The sequence below is a fragment of the Monodelphis domestica genome, chromosome 7 (genome assembly GCF_027887165.1).
Source record: "Monodelphis domestica isolate mMonDom1 chromosome 7, mMonDom1.pri, whole genome shotgun sequence".
Classification (NCBI taxonomy): Eukaryota; Metazoa; Chordata; class Mammalia; order Didelphimorphia; family Didelphidae; genus Monodelphis; species Monodelphis domestica.
Genome location: NC_077233.1, coordinates 230,281,621 through 230,305,636, shown reverse-complemented (window position 1 = coordinate 230,305,636; position 24,016 = coordinate 230,281,621). Strand labels below are relative to the sequence as shown.

The following is a 24,016-nucleotide window of genomic DNA, read 5'->3' as shown; positions in this document are numbered from 1 at the left end:
GCCTAGCTGAACCAATCTGTATAGGAGAGTAACAGGGATAATTGATCTAAAATGATCTCTACTATGGTCAATCCTAATCATAATTGTGAATAATGCATTACTGATTTTTTATACTCCACACACTATCATACTCATCTCAACCCCAATCCTACTATCTGTGTAGATCCCTTCAAACTATTCTTGTAATGATATTGATTTTTTTTGTTGTTCAATTGTGTTTTTCAGTCTTCAAGACTATATTTGAGATATTTTTCATTTACTTTTTTATTTTAATTACAAATTTCAACACAAGTCCTCCAAAGTTATATGATTCAAATTGTCTCCGTTCCTTCTTTCCTCCTCCCTCCTGGAGCTGGCAAGCAATTCAATGTGTGCTACACATGTATTATCACAGAAAACATTTTCATATTATTCATTTTTGTAAGTAAATAATACTATAAAAAAAATGAAATATTTACCCAAGTAAACAAGTGATAAATCATATGCCTTCATCTGCAGACCTACTCAGTCAATAGTTATTTCTCTGGAGATGGATAGCACTATTTTTCATATGTTCCTCAAAATTGTCCTGGATCATTGTATTACTGATAGCAGCTACGTCTGTCACATTTCATCATTCCACAATATTGTTGTTATGGTGTATAATGTTCTCCTGGTTCTACTTATTTCACTCTACATCAGTTTATGTAGGTCTTTACAGCTCTTTCTGAAATCATTCTATTCATCATTATAGCACAATAGTATTCCATCATCATCATATACCACAATTTGTTCAGCCATTCCCCAATGGAGGGACATCGCTTTAGTTTCCAATTCTTTGCCATCACAAAGAGCAGATAAAAATATTTTGTATAAGTAGGTCCTTTCCCACTTTTACTTATCTCTTTGGCATATGGACCTAGTGTGATATTATTTGATTTAGTTCTTTATATATTTGAGAAATTTGTTTTAAAAATTTCCCGCCAATTTGTTGTTTCCCTTATAATCTCGGTTGCATTGGTTTTGTTTGTACAAAAACTTTTTGATATAATCCAAATTATTTATTTTACATCTTGTACTGTTCTCTATCTTGTTTGGTTTTAAATTCTTCCCTTCTCCAAAGATCTGAAAGATAAACTATTCTAGGTTCCCCTAATTTACTTATAATATCATTCTTTACATTTAAATTATATACCTATTTTGAACTTATAATGGAATAGGGTGGTAGATATTGATCTAAACCTAATTTTTCCATACTGTTTTCCAACTTTCCCAGCAGTTTTGGTTAAATAGTTCCCATCCCAAAAGCTGAGATCTTTGGGTTTGTTCAGCACCAGATTGCTAACCTATTCCACTCTTCCATTTTCAGGTCACTTGTTTCTTAATGAGATATTTTCTATTTATTCATTCTTTTGATTTTGTTTTATTGTTTCTTGATACCTTGTGAATTCATTAGCTTCCATTTGCCCAATTCTAATTTTTAAAGAATGAATTTCTTCTATGATCTTTTGATTCTCCTTTTCAATTTGGTCCATTATAGTTTTTGTGGCACTCTTCTTCAGTGGATTTTTGTCTTTTTCTTCAGTTAACCAAGCTATCATTTTCTTTTTTACATTATTTTCATTTCTTTTTCCCATTTTTCTCACTACTCTTGATTAGATTTTTTAATTCCTCTTTGAGTCCTTCCAATGCCTGAGACTAATTCCCATTTTTATTTGAAGTTTTGCGTGCGGTTGCTTGGATCTCACATCCCCTACTGATTCTGTGCTTTCTATAGTTAGATGTTTATTTTGCTGTTTGCTCATTTTCCCAGCCTTTTTTTGGCCTTTGGACTGGGAATTCTGAAAGCTCCTAATTGTTTCCTCTGCTTATGGCTCGAAGGACTTAGCACTGAGCTATTTTCCCCTGGGATTGGGGCTTAATTATTGCACAGGCTTGAAAGGTACAAGTACTATTGACTTCTAGGCCTTACTGTGGGCTGGTATCAGGGCTTGGGACCTCAGAAGGTGGAAGTGGGGTGCTCTATTGGTGGTGGTATAATTACAGTCCTGGGATTCTGATTTTGGCCTATATCAATGCTCAGAAACTTATGCAAGCAGTAGTGTCACAGTATGGTATTCATCCACAAAATCCCACATTATAGCCAAAACTCCCCGATACAGAATTAAATACATGTTTTTTAAAACCTGCGATACAGTGAAGCTGTGATAAGTGAACCATGATATAGCAAGGGATGACTATAATCTTTTACTATTGTTTGTAATATGTCTTTTCTGTTCCACTTATATATCATTCTATTTCTTAGCCAATACCAGATAATTTTCATAATTACAGCATTATAATATGATTTTTAAAGCTGGTATTTAGGCTGCCATCCTTTACTTTTTCCTCTCATTAATTCTTTTGACATTCTTGATCTTTTATTCTTGCAAATGAATTTTGGTGTTATTTTTTCTAACTCAAAAAATTGTTTTTGGTAATTTAAATGGGGCAGCATTAAATAATTAGATGAGTTTAGGTAGGATTGTAATTATAATTATATTGGCTTTGCCCATCCATGAAAAATTAATATTCTCCAAATATTTAGATCTCACTTCATGTAAAAGTGTCTTATAATTATGTTCATGTAGTTACTATGTTTATTTTGTCCATCATACTCCCAGGTATTTTATTCTATCTATGGTTATTTTAAATAGACGATCTCTTTCTATCTCTTCTTGCAAGATTTTATTAGTAATTTGTAAAAATGCTGATGGTTTATGTGGGTTTATTTTATATCCTGCTACTTTGATAAAATTGATAGTTTCAACTATTTTTTATTTGAATTTCTAGGATTTTGCACATATACCATCATGTCTTCTGCAGAATAGCCCATTCTGATTCTTTAAGTTTCTTTCTTCTCTTATTGCTATTGCTAAGACTTCTAATAATATGTTAAATAATATTTTTGATAGAGGTAATCTTTGTATGATTTTATTGGGAAGGCTTCTAGCTTTTACCCATTACAAATGATATTCTATTCTTAAGGGAATGGTTTTCTACAGTGTATTTTGTGTGCCTCCATTTCTATTGTGTCTTCTAGTTTTTAGGGAGTTGTTTTCCTCAATGAATTTTTACCAGCTGTTGAGTTTTTCCATCAATTCTCTTATTATTTAAAACTTCTTTTTAAGTTCTCCATGGAGTTTTACTGGGTCATGACATACGTTTACACTTAACTTTGGGGATTCACATGTTTTCTTTTTAGCATTGCCCTCTTCTGAGTTTGAATTCCCTGTCACTAAAGTCACTTTTTCGAGATCAGATTTTTCCAGGAAAAAAAAAATCTTTAGAGGCTTACAAAAGCATTTCAGAATGAGCCTTGAACATTTCCCCAGATGAGATACTTGTAGCTTGCTGTTTGTAGCTTGCCATAATAGCTGAGCTTTGTACATGACCTTTGAGAGTAGCAGAGTCTCTCTGTGAGATTTTGTGAATGAAAAATCCCCCTGCCCCCTTATATGAGGATTAGATTTTAATGTTAGCAGTAGTTTTGAATTAATCATAATTGTAATTCTAAGATAGCTAAATAATGTTAGCATAAGTGATGATTTTAGTAGGCCATTTTGTGATTATTTTAGTGTAAGTTCTAAGGTTTTAAAATTAAATAAGATAACTGCTTTAACATAATTAATCATTGTTAGCATAGGCCTCAGTTTTAGCCTTAGCCTTTAACTTGGCTATATCGCACTCTCAGAAATTATGGTGAACTTATGAGTTGGCCTTCATTAGCATAGAAGCTCTTACCTCGGTTTGAAGCCTTGTGACACCCCTTCATCTTTGTATATACCCTAGTATATACATTATCAGACTTTTGTTCTGCTTTGGGATCTGGCACCTCCACTCTACCCTGGCCATCAAAGTATGCATCATCCTTGACATCACCAGACTTAGAAAGGAGGATTCAGGCTCCCCCACTTTCTCCTCATCTATCAAGTGACTTTTTCTACAAATGAGAAGTATTTCCTAATTACTATCCATATCTCTCTATTTTTATCACTGTCCTGAATTAATTTTAAACTGGTATATAAGTTGTCTAATTCTTTGGGCATAAAAGAAGTCCTCTTCACAATGCTATGAATCTTTTGGACTTGGCCAGAAGTCTGACTTTATTATGAGTTCAGCCATCTCCCAATAAGCCTATTTGATTTGGAGACTTTGTTTCTTGTATTTGTGTTCCTATGCCTAGAAAACACACAACATTTAGTTTATGGCATGTTTCTCCCTGGGTCAGACCCCAACATTTATTCATGGCTCTTTTCTCTCTGGGTCAGACCCTAACATTCTTTGATTCTATCAGATTGTTCCACAATGTTTCACTTTCTGCATACAATGTTCTCTTGGTTCTGCTCATTTCACTCTTCCTGGAGGTTATTCCACTTCATATAGAATCCTCTAGTTCATCATTCCTTACAACACAGTAGTATTCCATCACTATCACATACCAAAATTTGTTCCCTCATTTTCTAATTTTTTTGCCACCACAAAGAGCTCAGCCATAAATATTTTCATACAAGTCTTTTTCCTTATTATCTCTTTGGGGCATAAACCTAGTAGTGGTATTACTGGATCAAAGGGAATGCATTCTTTTAAATTTTAAAGTTTATCATTATAATTTTAATATTATTCTCAAATTAATAATTAACCAAACAAGAATAGATATTAATTATTATAACTATAGCATTAAATTATATTAAATAATATAGAATTTAATATACAATATAATAATAATTTATATTATATATTATACTATAATTAAATTAAGTTGTAAATAATTCCAAATTGCCTTCTAGAATGGTTGGATCAAGGCACAACCTCACCAACAGTGTATGAAATGTCCCAATTTTGCCACATCTCCGCCAATATTTATTATTTTCCTTTACTGCCATATTGGTCAATCTGCTAGATATGAGGTGCTATCTCACCATTGTTTTGATTTGCATTTCTCTAATAAGGAAGGATTTAGAACACTTTTTCATGTGATTATTATTATTATTTTATTAAATTTTGTTTTTACATTTAATTTAGAATATTTTTCCATGGTTACATGATTCATATTCTTTCCCACCCCTCCTTGCTCCTCCTTCCCAAAGCCAAAGAGCAATTCAGCTGGGTTTTACATGTATCGTTGGTTAAGACATGTTTCCATATTATTAATATTTGTAATAGAGTGATCATTTAGAGTCTATATCCTAAATCATGTCCCCATAGAACCATGTGATCAAGGAAATGTTTTTCTTCTGTGTTTCTACTCCCATATTTCTTTCTCTGGATAGTATTCCATCACCAACAGATACCACAATTTTTTCAGCCTTTCCCTAATCAAAAGGTAGCCCCTCATTTTCCAAATTTTTGCCACCACAAAGAGCATGGATATAAATTTTTTTCCTTTTATCTCTTTGGGGTACAAACTCAGCAGTGGTATAGCTGGATCAAAGGGCAAGCATTCATTTAAAGCTCTTTGGACATGATTCCAAATTGCTTTCCATAATGGTTGGATCAATTCACAACTCCACCAGTAATGTATTAGTGTCCCAATTTTGCCACATCCCCTCCAGCATTTATTACTTTCCTTTGCTGTCATGTTAGCCAATCTGCTAGGTATGAGTTGGTACCTAAGAATTGTTTTGATTTGCATTTCTCTAATTATAAGAGATATATAACACTTTGATTTCTTAATCTGAAAACTGCCTATTTATGTCCTTTGCCCATTTCTCAATTGGGGAATGGCTTGATTTTTTTGTACAATTGATTTAGTTCCTTATATATTTGAGAAATTTGACCTTTGTCAGAGGTTTTTGTTATGATGATTTTTTTTTCCAATTTGTTGCTTCCCTTCTAATTTTGGATGCATTGGTTTTGTTTGTACAAAACATTTTTAATTTAATGTAATCAAAATTATTCATTTCTTGCTTAATCTGTAATTCTTTCCTTTCCCATAAATCTGACAGGTATACTTGCGGTCCTTAGTGTGGAGGCTACCCTGACTGGGACTCCTTGATATCTGAATTGTCTCTTTCTGGCTTCTTGCAATATTTTCTTCTTGACTTGGAAACTCTTGAATTTGGCAATTACATTCCCAGAGATTGTCTTTTGAGGATTTAATGTAGAGAGTTATCTATGAGCTTTTTCAATGTCTATTTTGCCCTATTGTTCAAGAATAATCGGGCAATTTTCTTGGATAATATTGTTGAAGGAATTTTTTATTCCCTTTGTCTATTTTATGTTAATCAGTCAGGAACTTGAAGTACCCCTACTTAAAACTTAGTAAGTCAGTAACAAATAGAGTTTACATTTACATAGTAATTAACAGTTAGTCCTAAAAAACCATAAGCACTGCCCTCCACCCCCCACCCCAGGCAGTGCTAGGCAAATTGAGAGACTTTGATTGGTTCCTGAGATGTGATAGACCAGCCCACAGTAAAAGGAAAGAGAAACCAGAGAGAGACAGGAAGTGACATGGAGAAAACTGCTTATAAAAGCCATCTGATGGCAATCTGATTCACTTCTATTGCCTTGGTGGCTCTTGCTGAGGGAGGACTTCTGCATTGGTGACTCTGCATTGGAGGATCTTCTGTGTTGGAGGAATTCTTCTGCCTTGGACTTCTGTGTTGGAGATTTAATCTCTGCTGGTAAGACTCTTGCGGAAGAGACTGCCATGACTCCAGGTTGGAGACTGGGACCTGAGGGAGCCTTTGTCAGAGTTGAGCTGGATTTCTTTGGCTTGGCAATTATAGGATATTTCTCCTTTAATTTTTACGATCTCTAATTTAGTTTTCTTCTGAGGATTTTTAATTTGTATGCCTAATTCTTGACCTCTGCCCTCTGTAATTTTTTGATATATGCACTCAACAATATGGATTTCCCCCTGCATATTGCTTTGACTGCATCCCATAGATTTTGAAAGGATGTGTCAACATTGTAATTTCTTCAATGAATTTATTGTTTCTATGATTTGTTCTTTAACTAACTGATTTTGGAGAATCATATTATTTAATTTCCAATTAATTTTTTATTTATCTATCCATGTACCCTTACTAATTATTATTTTTATTGCATTGTGAACTGAAAAGGTTGTATTCATTATTTCTGCTCCATTACACTTGTTCTCCATGTTTCTATACCTTAGCACATGGTCAGTCTTTGTGAATGTACCATGTGCTGCTAAAAAGAACGTGTATTCCTTTTTATCCATATTTATTTTTCTCCACATATATATATATCAACTAATTTTTCTAAGATTTCATTGACATCTCTTACCTTTTTCTTATTTATTTTTGGCTTGATTTATCTAGATCTGATAAAGGAAGGTTTAGGTCTCCCACTAGTATGTATAGTTTTACTATATATTACCTCCTTAAGCTCCAATAGTTTCTGCTTTCAAAATTTGGATGCTATATTATTTGGTGCATACATGTTGAATACTTATGTTTTCTCATTGTCTATGCTGCCTTTCCCTATCTCTTTTAACTAGATGTATTTTGGCGTTGTCAGATATCATGAATGAGTCTCCTGCCTTCTTTTTCTTAGTTGATGCCCATTAGATTTTTCTGTAGCCTTTTTCCATTACCCTGTGTGTTTCTACTTGCCTCATCTGTGTTTCTTGTAAACAACATATGTTAGGATTTTCATTTCTAATCCACTCTGCCATTTGCTTTCATTTTATGGGTCATCCCATTCACTTTCAGAGTTATGATTACCACCTGTGTATTCCCCAACATTTTGATTTCCTCTCCTAGTCCTGCTCTTTCTTCTTTCACTATTTCCTTCTACACCAGTGTTTTGTTTTTAATCAATCCCCCCCTAATCCCCACCATTATTTTACTTCTGTTTTTCCGCTCCCCATTCTTATTTCCCTCTTATTTTTTTCTTTAGGATCTTTTTATACTACCCTCCACACTGTCCCTCCCTTGTATTGCTTCCCTCCTCACCAGTCTGTTTGTACCCTTCTACTTCTCTACAGGCACAAATCATTTCTCTGCCCCAGTGGATCTGATTGTTCTTCCCTCCTTGAGTCAATTTAAATGTACATAAGAATTATGTATTTTCTGTCTCCAACCTCTGTACCCTTCCAGTGTATTGGTCTTCTCCCCTGCTCCTGCCATGTACTTCTTTATGAAATATAAATTTATCCCATTTTGTCTCTTTTTCCATTTCTCTTAGTATTATCTTCTTTTTTTACCTCTATTTTTATATATATTTATGTATACATATATAAATATGTATATATATATATATATATCTTGACATTTCATCATATAGTTTGTCTCTATTCCCTCTAAGTATAATTCTTCTAGCTATCCAGGTGATTATAACAATTTTTAAGTTACCAATGCCCTATTTCCTTGTAGGGGTATAAATCATTTTAACTTTTTGGTCCCTTTAAGAAAGTTTTGGGTTCTTTTTTTCTCCTTTCTTAATTACCTTTTGGTGATTCTATTGAGTTCTGTGTTTGGGCATCAAATTTTCTGTTTTGTCTTTTCTTTATGAATGCTTGGAAGTCTTACATTTTATTAAATAACCATACTCTCCCCTGCAAGAATATAGTCAGTTTTGCTGGGTAGTTGATTATTGGTTGTAGACCTAGTTCTCTGTCTTTCCAGAATATCATATTCCATGCTTTCCAGTCCTCCAGTGCAGATGCAGCCAGATCCTGTGTTATCCTAACTGTGGTTCCATGGTATCTGAATGACTTTTTTTTTTTAGCAGCTTGTAATATTTTTTCCTTGGTTTGGTAGTTCTTGAATTTGGCTATAACATTCCTGGGTGTTGCCGATTGCAGATTAAGTATAGGAAATGATCTGTGGATTCTTTTAATCTCTACTTTTCCCTCTTTTTTGAGAATGTTGGGGTAGTTTTCTTGGATAATTTCCTGTAGAATGATGTCCAGGCTTTTCCCTTTGTCATGATATTCTGGTAGCCCAATAATTCTTAAATTTTCTTTCCTTGATCTCTTTTTAAGATGTTCCATTTTGTGGATGAAGTATTTCATATTTTCCTCAATTTTTTCATTCTTTTGATTTTGTTTTATAGACTCTTGCTGCCTTGCGGAGTCATTTGCATTCTAATTTTTAAGACTGAATTTCATCCCTTGTGTAATGGTCATTCTTCTCCTCATCTGATTTTCTTTGTGGGTCATTTTTTACCTACTTAACCTCATTTTCAAGCTGGTTCATTCTGGCTTTCAAGACACTATTTTCTGTTTCCAGATGGCTTATTTTGCTTTTAAAGTTCTTTCCCCAATTGTCTTCAGCCTTTCTTAATTGTTTTTTGAATTGTTCTTCCAAAACCTGTGTCAAATTCACTGGAGTTACTGTGTTTTTGTTTGGTGTTCCTTGGTCCTCCTCTGTTCCATTTGCTCTTTGTTCAATACCTGGATAGAAGCTGTCAATTGTAATACAAGGGAGGGACAGTGTGGAGGGTAGTATAAAAAGAAATCGTATTTCTTCCCTCTTCCCCTCCCCCCATAATTGTTTGTAATCATGCTCCTCTGATTATTTGCTGAATCTGTGGTTTTGCAATATTCTGTCCTGAATGGGCTTCTTCTCTGCTTTGCTGATTGACTAGGTTAGGCTGATGGGATTAAAGAGCCCTGAGGTCAGATCTTCCCCACATGGTAACAGAACCTGAAGGTGTATATGAAAGTGTGTAGGCTAAAGGGAACTGGGCTTCTCACCCTGTTATCAGGGTATTCTCTAGTGGTTGCAGCCTTTGACCTCAGAGCTTAGTTAGCAAGGCTCTCAGTGGAGTCAGTGGGCGTAGGGGTGTTGGAGATTGAACTTCCCTGGCCTCTAAAGGCTTCTTTTCTGCCATATTGAGTAGATTAAGCCAGGGTGGAGTTGTTCTTTGGAGCTGGGTGTGCCCTGAGGCAAAAACTTTGAGAAAGAGTTGGGGGCAAGATGGAACATTTTGGCTATGACAAGGCTGCCCTCTCTGCACTTCTCCAGTTGCCTCCCTGTCATCTGTGTTCATCTCCCTGAGCCTGGCACAGCTGTGCCCACAAGGCACTCCCTTCCAACTAGTGCTCTTGTCTGCCCAGAGATTCCAGGGACCACTGGAGACTTGGCACAGTTGGTGGGGTAGGGGTCCTGGGACCTTCCTTCTTATTTTCCCTTGAACCAGAGAGTTAAAAAATTCAGGCTTTTTTTGGGCATACCTTTTAAGTTGAATTCAACAGGAGGGTCCCCTAGCTCTATCCTCTTGTTAGATTTGGTTTTCTGTCTCCTTGAAGCACTTTGTTTTTGATTGGGTATGGAAGGGTTTTCAGAAATGTCTGTACCTTTACTGTGTCTAAGCAATCATATTCCCAGAATTCCCATCATAAACATTTTTAGAAAAAAAGTTTTTGTTCCATTTCTCCCAAATTAGAAGTCCAGGGGCTACTCATCACTTAGTTTCACTACTGCTCAATTTAAGAGGTTTGAACTATTATGTTTCTGACTTGGGCGAGTTTGGCCTTTCTTATGTTACTTAGTGGACTTACTCTCTTGGGGGCTTGCCATATTAATTATAGACTTAATGTGTAATCAGTTTAGTCACTGCAGCCCTCCTAACAACTTTAAAATAATACATCAAAATGAATTCTATAGTAGCAGAACCGACTAACGGTCAGAATGAAATGTTCCTTTCAAAGACAACTTAGGAAGTCAGCAGGAAAAGTCTCTTTCATCAAGGTGAGAGTAGAGCATAGTAGAGTGCAGGCCACATGCTGGTAAGCAAGCAACAGGTGTTGGGTGGGAGGTACCTGCATTGACATTGGTTGCTTCTGGAGCTTTCAGCTCCATATAAGTTAAAGGGATTGGACAGCTGGTAAGGAGATTAAAGGGGACTCTGGTGGCATGGGATACAGGGCTCCATTTCATTGCTCCATATATATTCCCATTATAGTCTCAGGGTGAGCAGGAGCATTTTCACATTTAGTGCTTGCATCCACAGGGGAACAAGAACTCAACATAGTTGCAGGGCCAAAAAGAGTACCTGTGGTCACTCACAGATCTAAACACAGGCCAGCAGAGTAGTGATCATTCATCTCTTTAGATCATACAACTTTGGAAGAACTGATTCCCAGAAATACCTCTGTAAACAGAAGCACAAAAGAACCTGAAACTTGTGACAGGGCTCAATCCACCTTGGGAACAATGCTGGACTTTAACATTAAAAGTCAAGAAATAATCTAGAAAAATAAGCAAAAAACAAAAAAAGAACCTGACCATATAAAGTTACTATTGAAATAATATTTCTACCCAGATATATGTTTTATAAAGTTTATTAGAAAGAGTAGACAATCATTCCTCTATGTAACCTGATCACGTGGTGCCTAGCCTGCAAGTCTCTTCCTCCTTCCCTCTTACCTGCTGGCTCTCTCCCCACCTTCATTCCAAAAGTCCTGGTCAGTCCCTGCCCCTTCTCTTTTATGTTCACAGACACTGCACTGGCATTTTAAGAATGTTGACAGACCAGGTCAGCAATCCAGGATGGGGAGGGTATGAACTTCCTTGACACACTATGATGACAGAGACTAAACCAGCTTCACACAAAGGTTCAATGAATAGAAAAGCTAAAAAAAGCATTTTGTAAATTAAATAGAAGAAGTAGAGGAAAAATTGGGGTGAGAATTGAGAGTGATACAACATAAACTACTCTTAAAATAAAATCTCTTTGGAAAGTAATTACATAAAATTATCATATTAAATACAGTTCAAAAAGTCTAAGAAGAATACTGTCATTACATATCAAAAAGAAAGCAAGGAAAATTTTTCTCTTTCAAATTCAATCTGATGTCTAGGTCCTGTAGGGATAGCTCAGATGTATTCTTAGTTTGGCATAAATAATGACTAAATGTTTTTTGTATTGTGTTTCAGGGACTGGACTTCATTGGAATGGACTTTGGCACCCAGTCATAATTGAAGATAATTTAGCCTTTATACATATATTAGGAATGCTATTGTTTGACTCTTTTGTCTATGCCCTAGTGACCTGGTATACAGAAGCTGTTTTTCCAGGGGACTATGGAATCTCCCATCCCTGGAACTTTTTCTTGATGGTAAGATCTGATGCTATTGTTTTTAAGGTCTTTAAAATACCACTTTTTTGGGCTAGTTTGTAAAAGAGGGCCCTGTTCAAACTTCTCCAAAGTTTCTTGTTCCCAAAGCCTATGATTATTAAGATGCTGGTATCCATGGCTGAAACAATGTCATGAAGTACATTTTAGTTCCTTCTCACAATTAGGTTAGATTATGTAGAGTAGTAGATGTCAATGTAATGTCTTTTTTTGTATAAAAATATAAGTTCTTTGAGTCTAAGGTTGTGTTATCTATCTTTGTATACCCCGCATCTAGCAGATAGTAGGGGTTTAGTATATGGCTTTTCAAAAAAATTTTGAAAATTAAAAAAATATTAGTAATTAAACTTTTTTGTCAGGACATCATTTTGAGATTATTCCATTTTCATCACTGCTGGCCTATAAGGTACTTTTTTATATTTCATTTTTTAATTTTGAGTTCCAAATTCTCTTCTTTCCTCTTGTGCCTCCCAAACTCATTTGAGGAGACAAGCAATAGGATGACAGTTATACCCATTAAGACCTGTTAAAGCATATTTTCATATTTACATCTATTTTGGATTATCATAGTGATAAGATCTTTCACATTTGATCATCATTACAATATTGCTGTTACTGTGTGGAATGTTTTCCTGGTTTTGACCACCTCGATTTGGTGGATTCTTTTATATTTATATTTATTTTTCTCAGTTACTGTAAAAAATTGTTAAAATTCTTTTTAAAAAATTGAGTTTCAACAAGAATATTCATAGCTGTGCTCTGTGGTGGCAAAACCTGGAAAATGAGGGGATGCCCTCCAATTGGGGATTGGCTGAAAAAATTGTGGTATATGTTGGTGATGGAATACTATTGTGCTCAAAGAAATAATAAAGTGGAAGAATTCCATGGGAACTGGAACAACCTCCAGGAATTGATGCAGAGTGAAAGGAGCAGAACCAGGATAACATTGTACACAGAGACTGATACACTGTGGTACAATCGAATGTAATGGTCTTCTCCATTAGTGACAGTGAACAACCTGAACAACGTGGAGTGATCTATGAGAAAGAACACTATCAACATTCAGAAGAAAAACTGTGGGAGTAGAAACACAGAAGAAAAACAACTGCTTGAATACTTGGGTCGAGAGAATATGACTGGGGATGTAGACTAAATGAACATCCTAATGCAAACACCAATAACATGGAAATAGGTTCTGATCAAGGACACATGTAATACCCAATGAAATTGTGAGTCAGCTGTTGGAAGGGTAGGGGTAGAGGAGGGAGGGAATGAATATGATTCTTGTAACCAAGGAATAATGTTCTAAATTGACTAAATAAATTAACTCAAAAAAAGTCATAAAAATGGAGTTTCATATCCTCTCCCTTTCTTCACTTACATCTTCTTGACAAAACAAACAATAGGATATAGATTATACTTGTGAAGTCATACAAAACATTTTCATATTAATCATGTTACAACACAAATAATAAAGCTTAAAAAAAGTATGCTTCATGCTGCATGAAGATTCCATCAATTTTTTTCTCTGGAGGTGGATAGCATTTTTTCATCACAAGTCCCAATTTTCTTGGATTATTATATTTCTGAGAAAAGCTATGTCATTTACAGATGAACATTGTATAATTTTGCTGTTACTGTGTATGGTGTTCTACTGGTTTTGCTCATTTCACTTTGTATAAGTTCATGTAAGTCTTCCCAGGTTTTTCCAAAACTATCCTCTTTCGTCATTTCTTGCAGCACAGTAGTATCACATGATCATCAGAGATAAGAATAGATAGAGTTATATACAAGATACAAAATATATATACAAAACCAGCTATCTTTGTTCAGCTAGCCCCAATAGATAGCTATCCCCTCAATTCCAGTTCTTTGCCACTACAAAAAGAGCTGATATAAGTACTTTATGTACATATAAGGCTTTTTCCTTTGTATTTTTTACTTTTGTGGGATATAGACCTAGTAGTATATGCAGATTATAGAACTTGGGGCATAGTTCCATGTTGTTCTTCAAAATTTTTAGATCAGTTCACAACTCTGCCAACAGTGTATTAGTGTCTTCCTTTTCCCATATGTCCACCAGTTGTCATCCTTTTATGTTAGCCAATTTCTTTTTTTTTTAGTTCATTGTTCATTGGAAACAGATAATTTTCTTTTCCTTCCCTCCAACCCCCCCCCCCCACCCTTTCCCTAGCTGACAGGCAATTCGTCTGGGTATCACATGTGTCCTTGCTCTGAACCCATTTCCTTGTTGGTATTTGCATTAGGGTGCTCATTTAGCGTCTCTCCTCCATCATGTCCCCTCAACCTCTGTAGGCAAGCAGTTCAATTTCCTCGGTGTTTTTACTCCCTCAGTTTGTCCTCTGCTTGAGGATAGTTTTTTTTTTTTTCTCGTAGATCGCTGCAGGTTGTTCAGGGACATTGTAAAGCCATTACTGGAGAAGTCCATTACGTTCTCTTGTACCACGATGTGTCAGTCTCTGTGTACAATGTTCTCCTGGTTCTCCTCCTCTCGCTCTGCATCACTTCCTGGAGGTTGTTCCAGTCTCCATGGAATTCCTCCACTTTATTATTCGTTTTAGTACAATAGTATTCCATCACCAACATATACCACAATTTGTTCGGCCATTCTCCAATTGGAGGGCATCCCTATATTTTCCAATTTTTGGCCACCACAAAGAGCGCAGCTATGAATATTCTTGTACAAGTCTTTTTCCTTATTATCTCTTTGGGGTACAAACCCAGAAGTGCTCTGGCTGGATCAAAGGGCAGACAGTCTTTTATCGCCCTTTGGGCATAGTTCCAAATTGCCCTCCAGAATGGTTAGATCAATTCACAACTCCATCAGCAATACAATAATGTCCTGAGTTTGCCACATCCCCTCCAGCATTCATTAGTTTCCATAGCTGTCATGTTAGCCAATCTGCTAGGTGTGAGGTGATCTCTCATAGTTGTTTTGATTTGCATCCTCTGATTATAAGAGATCTAGAACACTTTTTCATGTGCTTATAAATAGTCTTGATTTCTTTAACTGAAAATTGCCTATTGATATCCCTTGCCCATTTTTCAATTGGAAAATGGCTTGATTTTTTGTACAACTGGTATAGCTCTTTATAGATTTGAGTAATTAGACCTTTGTCAGAGGCTTTTGTTATGAAGATTATTTCCCAATTTGTTGCTTTCCTTCTAATTTTAGTTACATTGGTTTTGTTTGTACAAAAACTTTTTAATTTGATGTAGTCAAAATTATTTATTTTGCATTTTGTGAATCTTTCTAAGTCTTGCTTGGTTTTAAAATCTTTCCCTTCCCAAAGGTCTGACATGAATACTATTCTGTGTTCACCTAATTTACTTATAGTTTCCGTCTTTATATTCAAGTCATTTGCCCATTCTGAGTTTATCTTGGTGTAGGGTGTGAGGTGTTGATCCAAATTCTAATCTCTCCCACACTGTCTTCCAATTTTCCCAGCAGTTTTTATCAAATAATGGATTTTTTCCCCAAAAGCTGGGGTCTTTGGGTTTGTCAAAGACTGTTGTACTGAGGTCATTTACCCCAAGTCTATTCCACTGATCCTCCTTTCTGTCTCTTAGCCAGTACCAAATTGTTTTGATGACCACTGCTTTATAATATCGTTTGAGATCTGGGACTACAAGGCCACCTTCCTTTTTTTTTCATTATTTCCCTAGATATCCTTGATCCTTTATTCTTCCAAATGAATTTTGTTAGGGTTTTCTCTAATTCAGTAAAATACATTTTTGGTAGTTCAATGGGTATGGCACTAAATAGATATATAAGTTTGGGTAGGATGATCATTTTTATTATGTTAGCTCGTCCCAACCATGAGCAGTCAATGTTTTTCCAATTGTTTAGATCTAGTTTTAATTGTGTGGAGAGTGTTTTGTAGTTGTGTTCATATAGTTCCTGTGTTTGTCTCGGCAGATAGATTCCTAAGTATTTTATATTGTCTCGGGTGACTTTAAATGGAATTTCTCTTTCTAATTCTTGTTGCTGAACTGGGTTGGAGATATATAGAAACGCTGATGACTTATGTGGATTTATTTTGTATCCTGCAACTTTGCTAAAGTTGTTGATTATTGCGATTAGCTTTTTGGTTGATTCCCTAGGATTCTTTAAGTAAATCATCATATCTTCCGCAAAGAGTGACAGCTTGGTCTCCTCATTGCCAATTTTAATACCTTCAATTTCTTTTTCTTCTCTAATTTCTACTGCTAGTGTTTCTAGTACAATATTAGATAATAAAGGTGATAATGGGCATCCTTGTTTGACTTCTGATCTTATTGGGAAGGCTTTCAGTTTTTCCCCATTGCAGATAATGTTTGATGATGGTTTTAGGTATATACTGTTTATTATTTTTAGGAAAGGCCCTTCTATTCCTATACTTTCTAGTGTTTTCAATAGGAATGGGTGTTGTACTTTGTCAAAGGATTTTTCTGCATCTATTGAGATAATCATGTGATTTTTGTTGATTTGCTTGTTTATGTGGTCAATTATGTGGATGGTTTTCCTAATATTGAACCATCCTTGCATTCCTGGTATGAATCCTATCTGATCATAGTGGATAACCCTTGTGATGACTTGCTGGAGTCTTTTTGCTAGTATCCTATTTAAGATTTTTGCATCTATATTCATTAGGGAGATTGGCCTATAGTTTTCTTTCTCTGTTTTTAACCTGCCTGGCTTTGGGATCAGTACCATGTTTGTGTCATAAAAAAGAATTTGGTAGCACCCCTTCTTGGCTTATTCTGTCAAATAGTTTGTATAGTATTGGGGTTAGCTGCTCTTTGAATGTTTGATAGAATTCATTTGTGAATCCATCTGGACCTGGGGATTTTTTCTTAGGGAGTTCTTTGATGGCTTGTTCAATTTCTTTTTCTGATACGGGGTTGTTTAGGTAATTTATTTCTTCTTCTTTTAGTCTAGGCAATTTATATTTTTGTAAGTATTCATCCATATCACTTAGATTGCTATATTTTTGCCATATAATTGGGCAGAGTAGTTTTTAATGATTGCCTTGATTTCTTCATTAGAGGTGAGGTCTCCCTTTTCATCTTGGATACTGTCAATTTAGTTTTTTTCTTTCCTTTTTTTAATTAGACTGACTGGCACTTTGTCTATTTTATTTGTTTTTTTCAAAGTACCAGCTTCTAGTCTTATTTATTAAATCAATAGTTCTTTGACTTTCAATTTTATTAATTTCTCCTTTGAGTTTTAGGATCTCTAATTTAGTCTTCATCTGAGGGTTTTTAATGTGTTCACTTTCTAGTTTTTTTAATTTGCATGCCAAATTCATTGACCTCTGCCCTTCTTAATTTGTTTATATATGAACTCAAGGATATAAATTTCCCCCTGAGTACTGCTTTGGCTGCATCCCATAGGTTTTGAAAGGATGTCTCACCATTGTCATTTTCTTCAATGAAATTATTAATTGTTTCTATGATTTGTTCTTTGACTAACTGGTTTTGGAGAATTGTATTGTTTAATTTCCAATTAACTTTTGATTTACCTCTCCGTGTACCCTTTCTAATTATTATTTTCATTGCATTGTGGTCTGAGAAGGTTGCATTTATTATTTATGCCCTTTTGCACTTGTTTGCAATGATTTTGTGCCCTACTCACATGGTCAATTTTTGTGAATGTACCATGTGCTGCTGAAAAGAAGGTGTATTCCTTTTTGTCCCTATTTATTTTTCTCCATATGTCTACTAACTCTAATTTTTCTAAGATTTCATTTGCTTCTCTCACCTCTTTCTTATTTATTTTTTTATTTGATTTATCTAGTTCAGATAGGGGAAGGTTCAGATCTCCCACTAGTATTGTTTTTCTATCTATTTCATCCTTGAACTCCTCTAGTTTCTCCTTTAAAAATTTGGATACTCTGTCATTTGGTGCATACATATTGAGTACAGATATTTCCTCGTTGTCTATACTGCCTTTTATCAGGATGTAATTACCTTCCCTATATTTTTTAACTAGATTTATTTTTACTTTGGCTTTGTCAGATATCATGATTGCTACTCCTGCCTTCTTTTTATCATTTGATGCTCAATAGATTTGGCTCCATCCTCTTACTTTCACCCTAATCATATCTACCTTCCTCATGTGTGTTTCTTGTAGACAGCATATGGTAGGGTTTTGGATTCTAATCCACTCTGCTATTTGCTTGCGTTTTATGGGTGAGTTCATTCCATTCACATTCAGAGTTATGATTACTAGCTGTGTATTTCCCAGCATTTTGATTTCTACTACTGGTCCTGCCTTTTCTTCTTTCACTATTTCCTTCTATACCAATGTTTGTTTATAGTCAGCCCCTCTAGTTCCCCCCCCCCATTTTACTTCCCTTTCTACTCCACCTCCCTTATTTTCCCCTGTAGTCTTTTTAAAATCCCCCCTCCCTCCCTTGTACTGCTTCCCTCCCCACCAGTCCATTTTTTACCCTTCTACTCCCCTATTGGGCGCAAATCTATTCTCTTCCCAATGGATTGGATTGTTCTTCCCTCTTTGGGTCAGTTTCAAAGTACGTAAGAGTTGATTTCCTATCTCCAACCTCTTTACCCTTCCAGTGTATCGATGTTCTCCCCCCTTCCACCATGAGCTTTTTTGTGACATATAAATTTACCCCCATTTGTTTCTTTTCCCATTTCTTTTAGTCATAACCTCTTTTTTAGCTCTAGTCATGTATATATATATATATATATACACACACATACACATGTATATGTATTTATGCATGCATATATCTATATACCTATTTATGTCTTATCCTTTCATCCTATACAGTTTGTCACTGTTCCCTCTGAATGTAATTCTTCTAGCTGCTCAGGTGATAGCAACAGTTTTTAAGAGTTACCAATGACCTCTTTTCTTATAGGGATACATATCATTTTACCTCATTGAGTCTCTTAACAATTTTTTGTTGTTGTTTTGTTTGTTTTTTTCCCTCTTTTTTAATTACCTTTTGATGATTCTCTTGAGTTCTGTGATTGAATATCAAATTTTCTGTTCAGGTCTGGTCTTTTATTCATGAATGCTTGGAACTCTTCTGTTGTGTTGAATGACCATACTTTTCCCTGTAAGAATATAGTCAGTTTCGATGGGTATTTTATTCTTGGTTTTAGACCTAGTTCCCTTGCTTTCCAGAATATCTTATTCCATGCCTTTCAGTCCTTCAGTGTGGATGCAGCCAGATCCAGTGTTAACCTCACCATGTTTCCATGGTATCTGAATGGCTTCTTCTTGGCAGCTTGTAATATCTTTTCTTTCATCTGATTGTTTTTGAATTTGGCTATAACATTTCTTGGTGTTGTCAGTTGGGGATTAAATACAGGGGGTGATCTGTGGATTCTTTCAATCTCCACTTTCCCCTCTTGTTCTAGGATCTCAGGACAGTTTTCCTGGATAATTTCCTCTAGTATTATGTCCAGGCTTTTTCTTTTGTCGTGGTCTTCTGGTAGTCCAATTATTCTTAAATTGTCTCTTCATGAACGATTTTCTAAATCCTCTGTTTTGTGAATGAGATGCTTCACATTTTCCTCATTTTTTCATTCTTTTTGTATTGTTTTATAGTGTCCTGTTGCCTTGTGAGGTCACTTGATTCTAGTTGTTTTATTCTGGTTCTTAAAGATTGGATTTCATCTCTGGCTTTTTGGTCATCCTTTTCCTTCTGGTCTGATTTTCTTTGAAGATCGTCTTTCATCCTCTTTACCTCGTCTTTCATTTCCTTTGCCTCATCTTTCATCTCTTTTGCGTCATTTTCCATCTGGTTGATTTTGGCTTTCAAGATACTATTTTCTCGTTTTAGTTCAAGTGCCTCTGTTTCCAGATGACGTATCTTAATTTTTAAGTTCTTTTCCCAATTGTCTCCAACCTCTCTTAGTTGTGTTTTGAGTTCTTCCACAGCCTGTATCCAATTTGCTGGGATTTCTGGTTTATCGTTTGCTGATCTCTCTCCCTCTGTTCCATTTGCTGAGTAATAGCTGTCTATTGTAGTTTCTTTCTTCTTTTTCTGTTGTTTGCTCAAATTCACCCCTTCTTTACTCCCCATATTTGTCTGTGCTCTTGTTCCTCTCATTTTTTTTGTTTTTTGGGGGACTTCTATCAGTCTCCCCTCTTGGAGCTTTAACAGAAGATCTCTTGGTGTAGTCTCTGGGGGAGGGTTGTTGGGGATTTGAGCTTCCCTGTCCTCTAGAGGCTTTTGATTTTCTTAAAGTCCAGCAGTCAATGAGAATTGGTGGGGAGCCTGGGGTTCCCTGTGTTCTGGAGACTTTTGATGGGATTAAGTTCAGCTTGGTTGGACTGGGTTTGCTCTGAGTTTTAAACTTCCTGGACAGCTGGAGCAAATATGGAGGATCTCCAAAGCTCTGGCCAGGCTGCCAGGTCTATGCCCCTTCTAGGCTGCCATCTTGACTCCGCCTCTAGGATTCTGTTTTTTCAGAAGACCCTGCTCTCTATGGGGGGAGTGGTCTTGGCCTCCCTGGGTTCTGAGGCCTCCTCGTGGGATTAGTTTCAGCTGGTTTGGGCTGAATGAGCCCTGAAGCAAAAAAAACCTCCTCCTCCACAATCTGTATTGATTGCCCAGAGACTGGCCCAGGTTGCTTTCAAGGAATGCCCTTTCGAGCAACCTCTTAGCCGGCCCTGAGGTTTCTGTTCTTTCAGAAGCTCTGAAAGCTCCTGATGGGATTAAGTTCAGCTGGTGTGGGCTGAATGATCCCCAAACCAAAAAAAATCCCCAAAAAACTCCTCTACAGTCTGTGTTGAATGCCCAGAGACTGGCCCAGGTTACTTTCAAGGTAAGCTCTTCGGAGCAACCCCTTTGCCGGCCCTGAGGTTTCTGTACTTTCTGTAGCTCTGAGGGCTCCTGATGGGATTGGGTTCAGCTGCCCTAAAGCTGGAACCTCCCTTGAGACTCAGATGGAAGGACCCAGCCAGAGGGCTACAGGCTTCTCCCTTCTCTCTATCTTTCCCTGCCATCTGTGTTGGGCTCCCTGGAGACTGGCTCAGGTTGCTTTCAAGGTGAGTCCTTCAGAATAGCCAGCCCTGAGGTCCTTTTGCTGGCCCTGAGGTTCCCGCTGCACTGCTGCGGTGGGCTCAGCACTCTGGGTTGGGGGGGATGGGTCCTGGGACCTTCCTTCTGCCTACCCCTTAGATCTGAGTGATCTAGGGTTCTAGCTTTTGGGGGGCTGTACCTTTTTATCCAGGTCCAGGAGGAGGGTTCCCTGGGTCTGTCCTGTTATTCAGTTTGAATTTCGGTGTCCTAGGAGCACTCAGTTTGCGATCGGTAAGGAAGGGTTTCCAAGGTCTGAACTTTCGCTGCTTCTAAGCTTCCATCTTGACCGGAAGGTGTCTAGATCTATGTTAGCCAATTTCTGATAGGTGTGGTATGATGTGTCAGAGTTCTTTTAATTTACATTTCTCTAATTAGAGTTTTAGAGCATTTTAAAATATGACTATTAATAACTTTGATTTCTTCTTCTGAAATTGTCTCTTTCTTTGACCATTTATCATTTATGGGAAATGGTCCATATTTTTATGAATTTTGTTCAGTTACTTATATTTGAGAAATAAGGCTTATATCAGAGAAATTTTCTGAAAATGACTCCTCAGTTTCTTGCTTTTCTTATAATTTTGGCTGCATTCTATACTTTTGTTTGTGAAAAATCTTTTAAATTTCACATAATCAAGATTGCTCATTTTGTATCCTGTGATCTTCTCTATCTCTTGTTTAGTTATAAACTCTTCCTTGATATAAAGAGTTCAAAGGTAAATTTTTCTGTGCTCCCTTAATTTATTTATATCACCCTTTATGTTGAAATTATGGAATTATTTTTACTTTATCTTGATTTATGGTGTGAGATGTTGTTCTGTGCTTAATTTCTGCTATACTGCTTTCTGTTTTCTTTCCATTTTTGTCAGTGAGTGATTTCATGTTCCCAAAGTATTAATCTTTGGTTTTATCATACATTAGATTACTGTGGTCTTTTACTACTATGTACAGGTTGCCCAATTTATTTCACTGATCCACCTACTCTATTCCTTCACTAGTATCAAAGTGTTTTGATGAGTACTGTTTTGTAATATAGTTTGAAATCTTATTTGAGTATATTTTAAAAACATGTTTTGATGTTGAAATAAATAATTCAAATCTAAGGTCTTTGTCTATAAAAACGCAGTACCTTAAAGTATTTACTGCTTTCCCAGTTTCAAATAGCAAAGTCAACAAAGCTGTTTTATTTTGAACTGTTCAAATACTTCAAACTTTTGGCAAATCCTCATTTTTGTAATCAACTTTTGATTTTGTTCTTAGCCCTCCTACTGGTTTGGGACTCTGAACTCTAAAATTGTTGTTGATGAAGAATCTCAAGAAGTTGAAGACAATGATTACATAGAGGCTGATCCTGTAGGATTAACACCTGGGATTCAGATAAAACACCTGAACAAGGTATTATATTTCACTACTTCTATTTTCTAATTGGGCCTGTTAACTGCTTTGATTTTTAAAAAATCATTTTATCTATTTATAACATTTATTAAACATTTTTTTTCAATTCCAGATACTCTCCCTCTCTTGAGCCCCCTCATCTCACTCATTGAGAAGACAAGTTTTATAATATAAGTGATATATGTGAAGTTATGCATAACATATTTCTATATTTGCCATATTAGGAAAGTTATAGTTTTGTTCCCTCTTTGCTTAGGCATATTCTTTCAATTTCTTATTCTTCTCTTTTTGCTGTAGCTAGCATTTCTAGTGCAATATTATATAATAGTGGTGATAATTAATTTAAAGTTGTTTGAAAGAGAATATTGAGAATTCTACTAAGCTTCCTGTTCTCTGCCATCATCAGTCTGCATCCAATTCTGTACTGGAGTTTTTGGACACTGGGAAAAGCAGAGAATTGTTTGGTGGGTTTTAATAACTTGATATAATCCTCATGATTGTATTGTTTTTCAGGAAAGAGTTGAATGAAGGAGCTCAACCATTGTCTTATTACTGTGTGTTTATTGGTCTTTTTCAAGGAAAAAATAAGATTCTGTAGATATTGTAACCATGCTTCATAGTGATATTCTCACTTCAAGATCGGGGAATCTATTGGTAGTTATTGGTATGGTAAGTCCAAGAGTTCTGGAATCAATAGCACCCCATAACTGCTTGATCTGCTCCTAATATGGCCATCACAGCCATCATCATTCATAGGAGCAGCTCTTGAGTAAAAGGAGACCACCATCCTACCACTTCCAATACCATCTACCACTATATTGTGGTAAGTTCAAAAGTCATTAGACAAATAGTACCTATACTCTATATGATAATCCTTTCTTCCATCATGCATGTATAACTATCATACTGAGAAGTATCTCCTTTCTATGGATGTGACATATGGATACTGCCTCTTCTGGTATTTGTAGTCCCTGTATCTTCAGCAGCAATAGTTACTAAAGATCCAGAAAAGAAAGCTCTTGCCAAAGTCCTTGGAACATCAAATGGTACAACATCAGAAACTTTTATGGTTTTATTAGCAGAAATGACACATAAAGAGATGCATTGCCAATGATACTAGCTGAAGGTTTTAGGTATATACCATTTGTCATTTTAAGGAATGACCCATTTATTCTCATGCTTTCTAGTGTTAATAGGAATGGGTGTTGTATTTTGTCAGACTTTTTCTGCATCTATTGAGATAATAATGTGATTTCTGTTAATTTGGTTATTCATATGGTCAATTATGCTGGTAGTTTTTCTAGTATTAAACCAGCCCTGCATTCCTAGTGTAAATCCCACCTGGCCATAGTGAAAGATCCTTGTAATATATTGCTGTAGGCTCCTTGGTAATATCTTCTTTAAAATTTTCCATGTCTATATTTATTAATGAAATTGGGATATAATTTTCTTTCTCTGTTTCTGCTCTTCCTGTCTTAGGTAA

At 35.9% G+C, this 24,016-nt stretch overlaps 1 protein-coding gene across 4 annotated transcripts in view; it reads left to right on the top strand.

Moving 5' to 3' along the window:
* The window catches only part of LOC100026548 (phospholipid-transporting ATPase ABCA3-like), a 314,104-nt gene that overhangs the window by 83,801 nt on the left and 206,287 nt on the right, over window positions 1–24,016 (top strand). For all 4 annotated transcript variants that reach the window (XM_007498226.3, XM_007498223.3, XM_007498222.3 and 1 more), the window contains 2 exons: window positions 11,877–12,058; window positions 22,399–22,533. In XM_007498226.3, coding sequence (XP_007498288.2) covers window positions 11,877–12,058; window positions 22,399–22,533 — 317 coding nt within the window. The remainder of the gene's footprint in view (window positions 1–11,876; window positions 12,059–22,398; window positions 22,534–24,016) is intronic.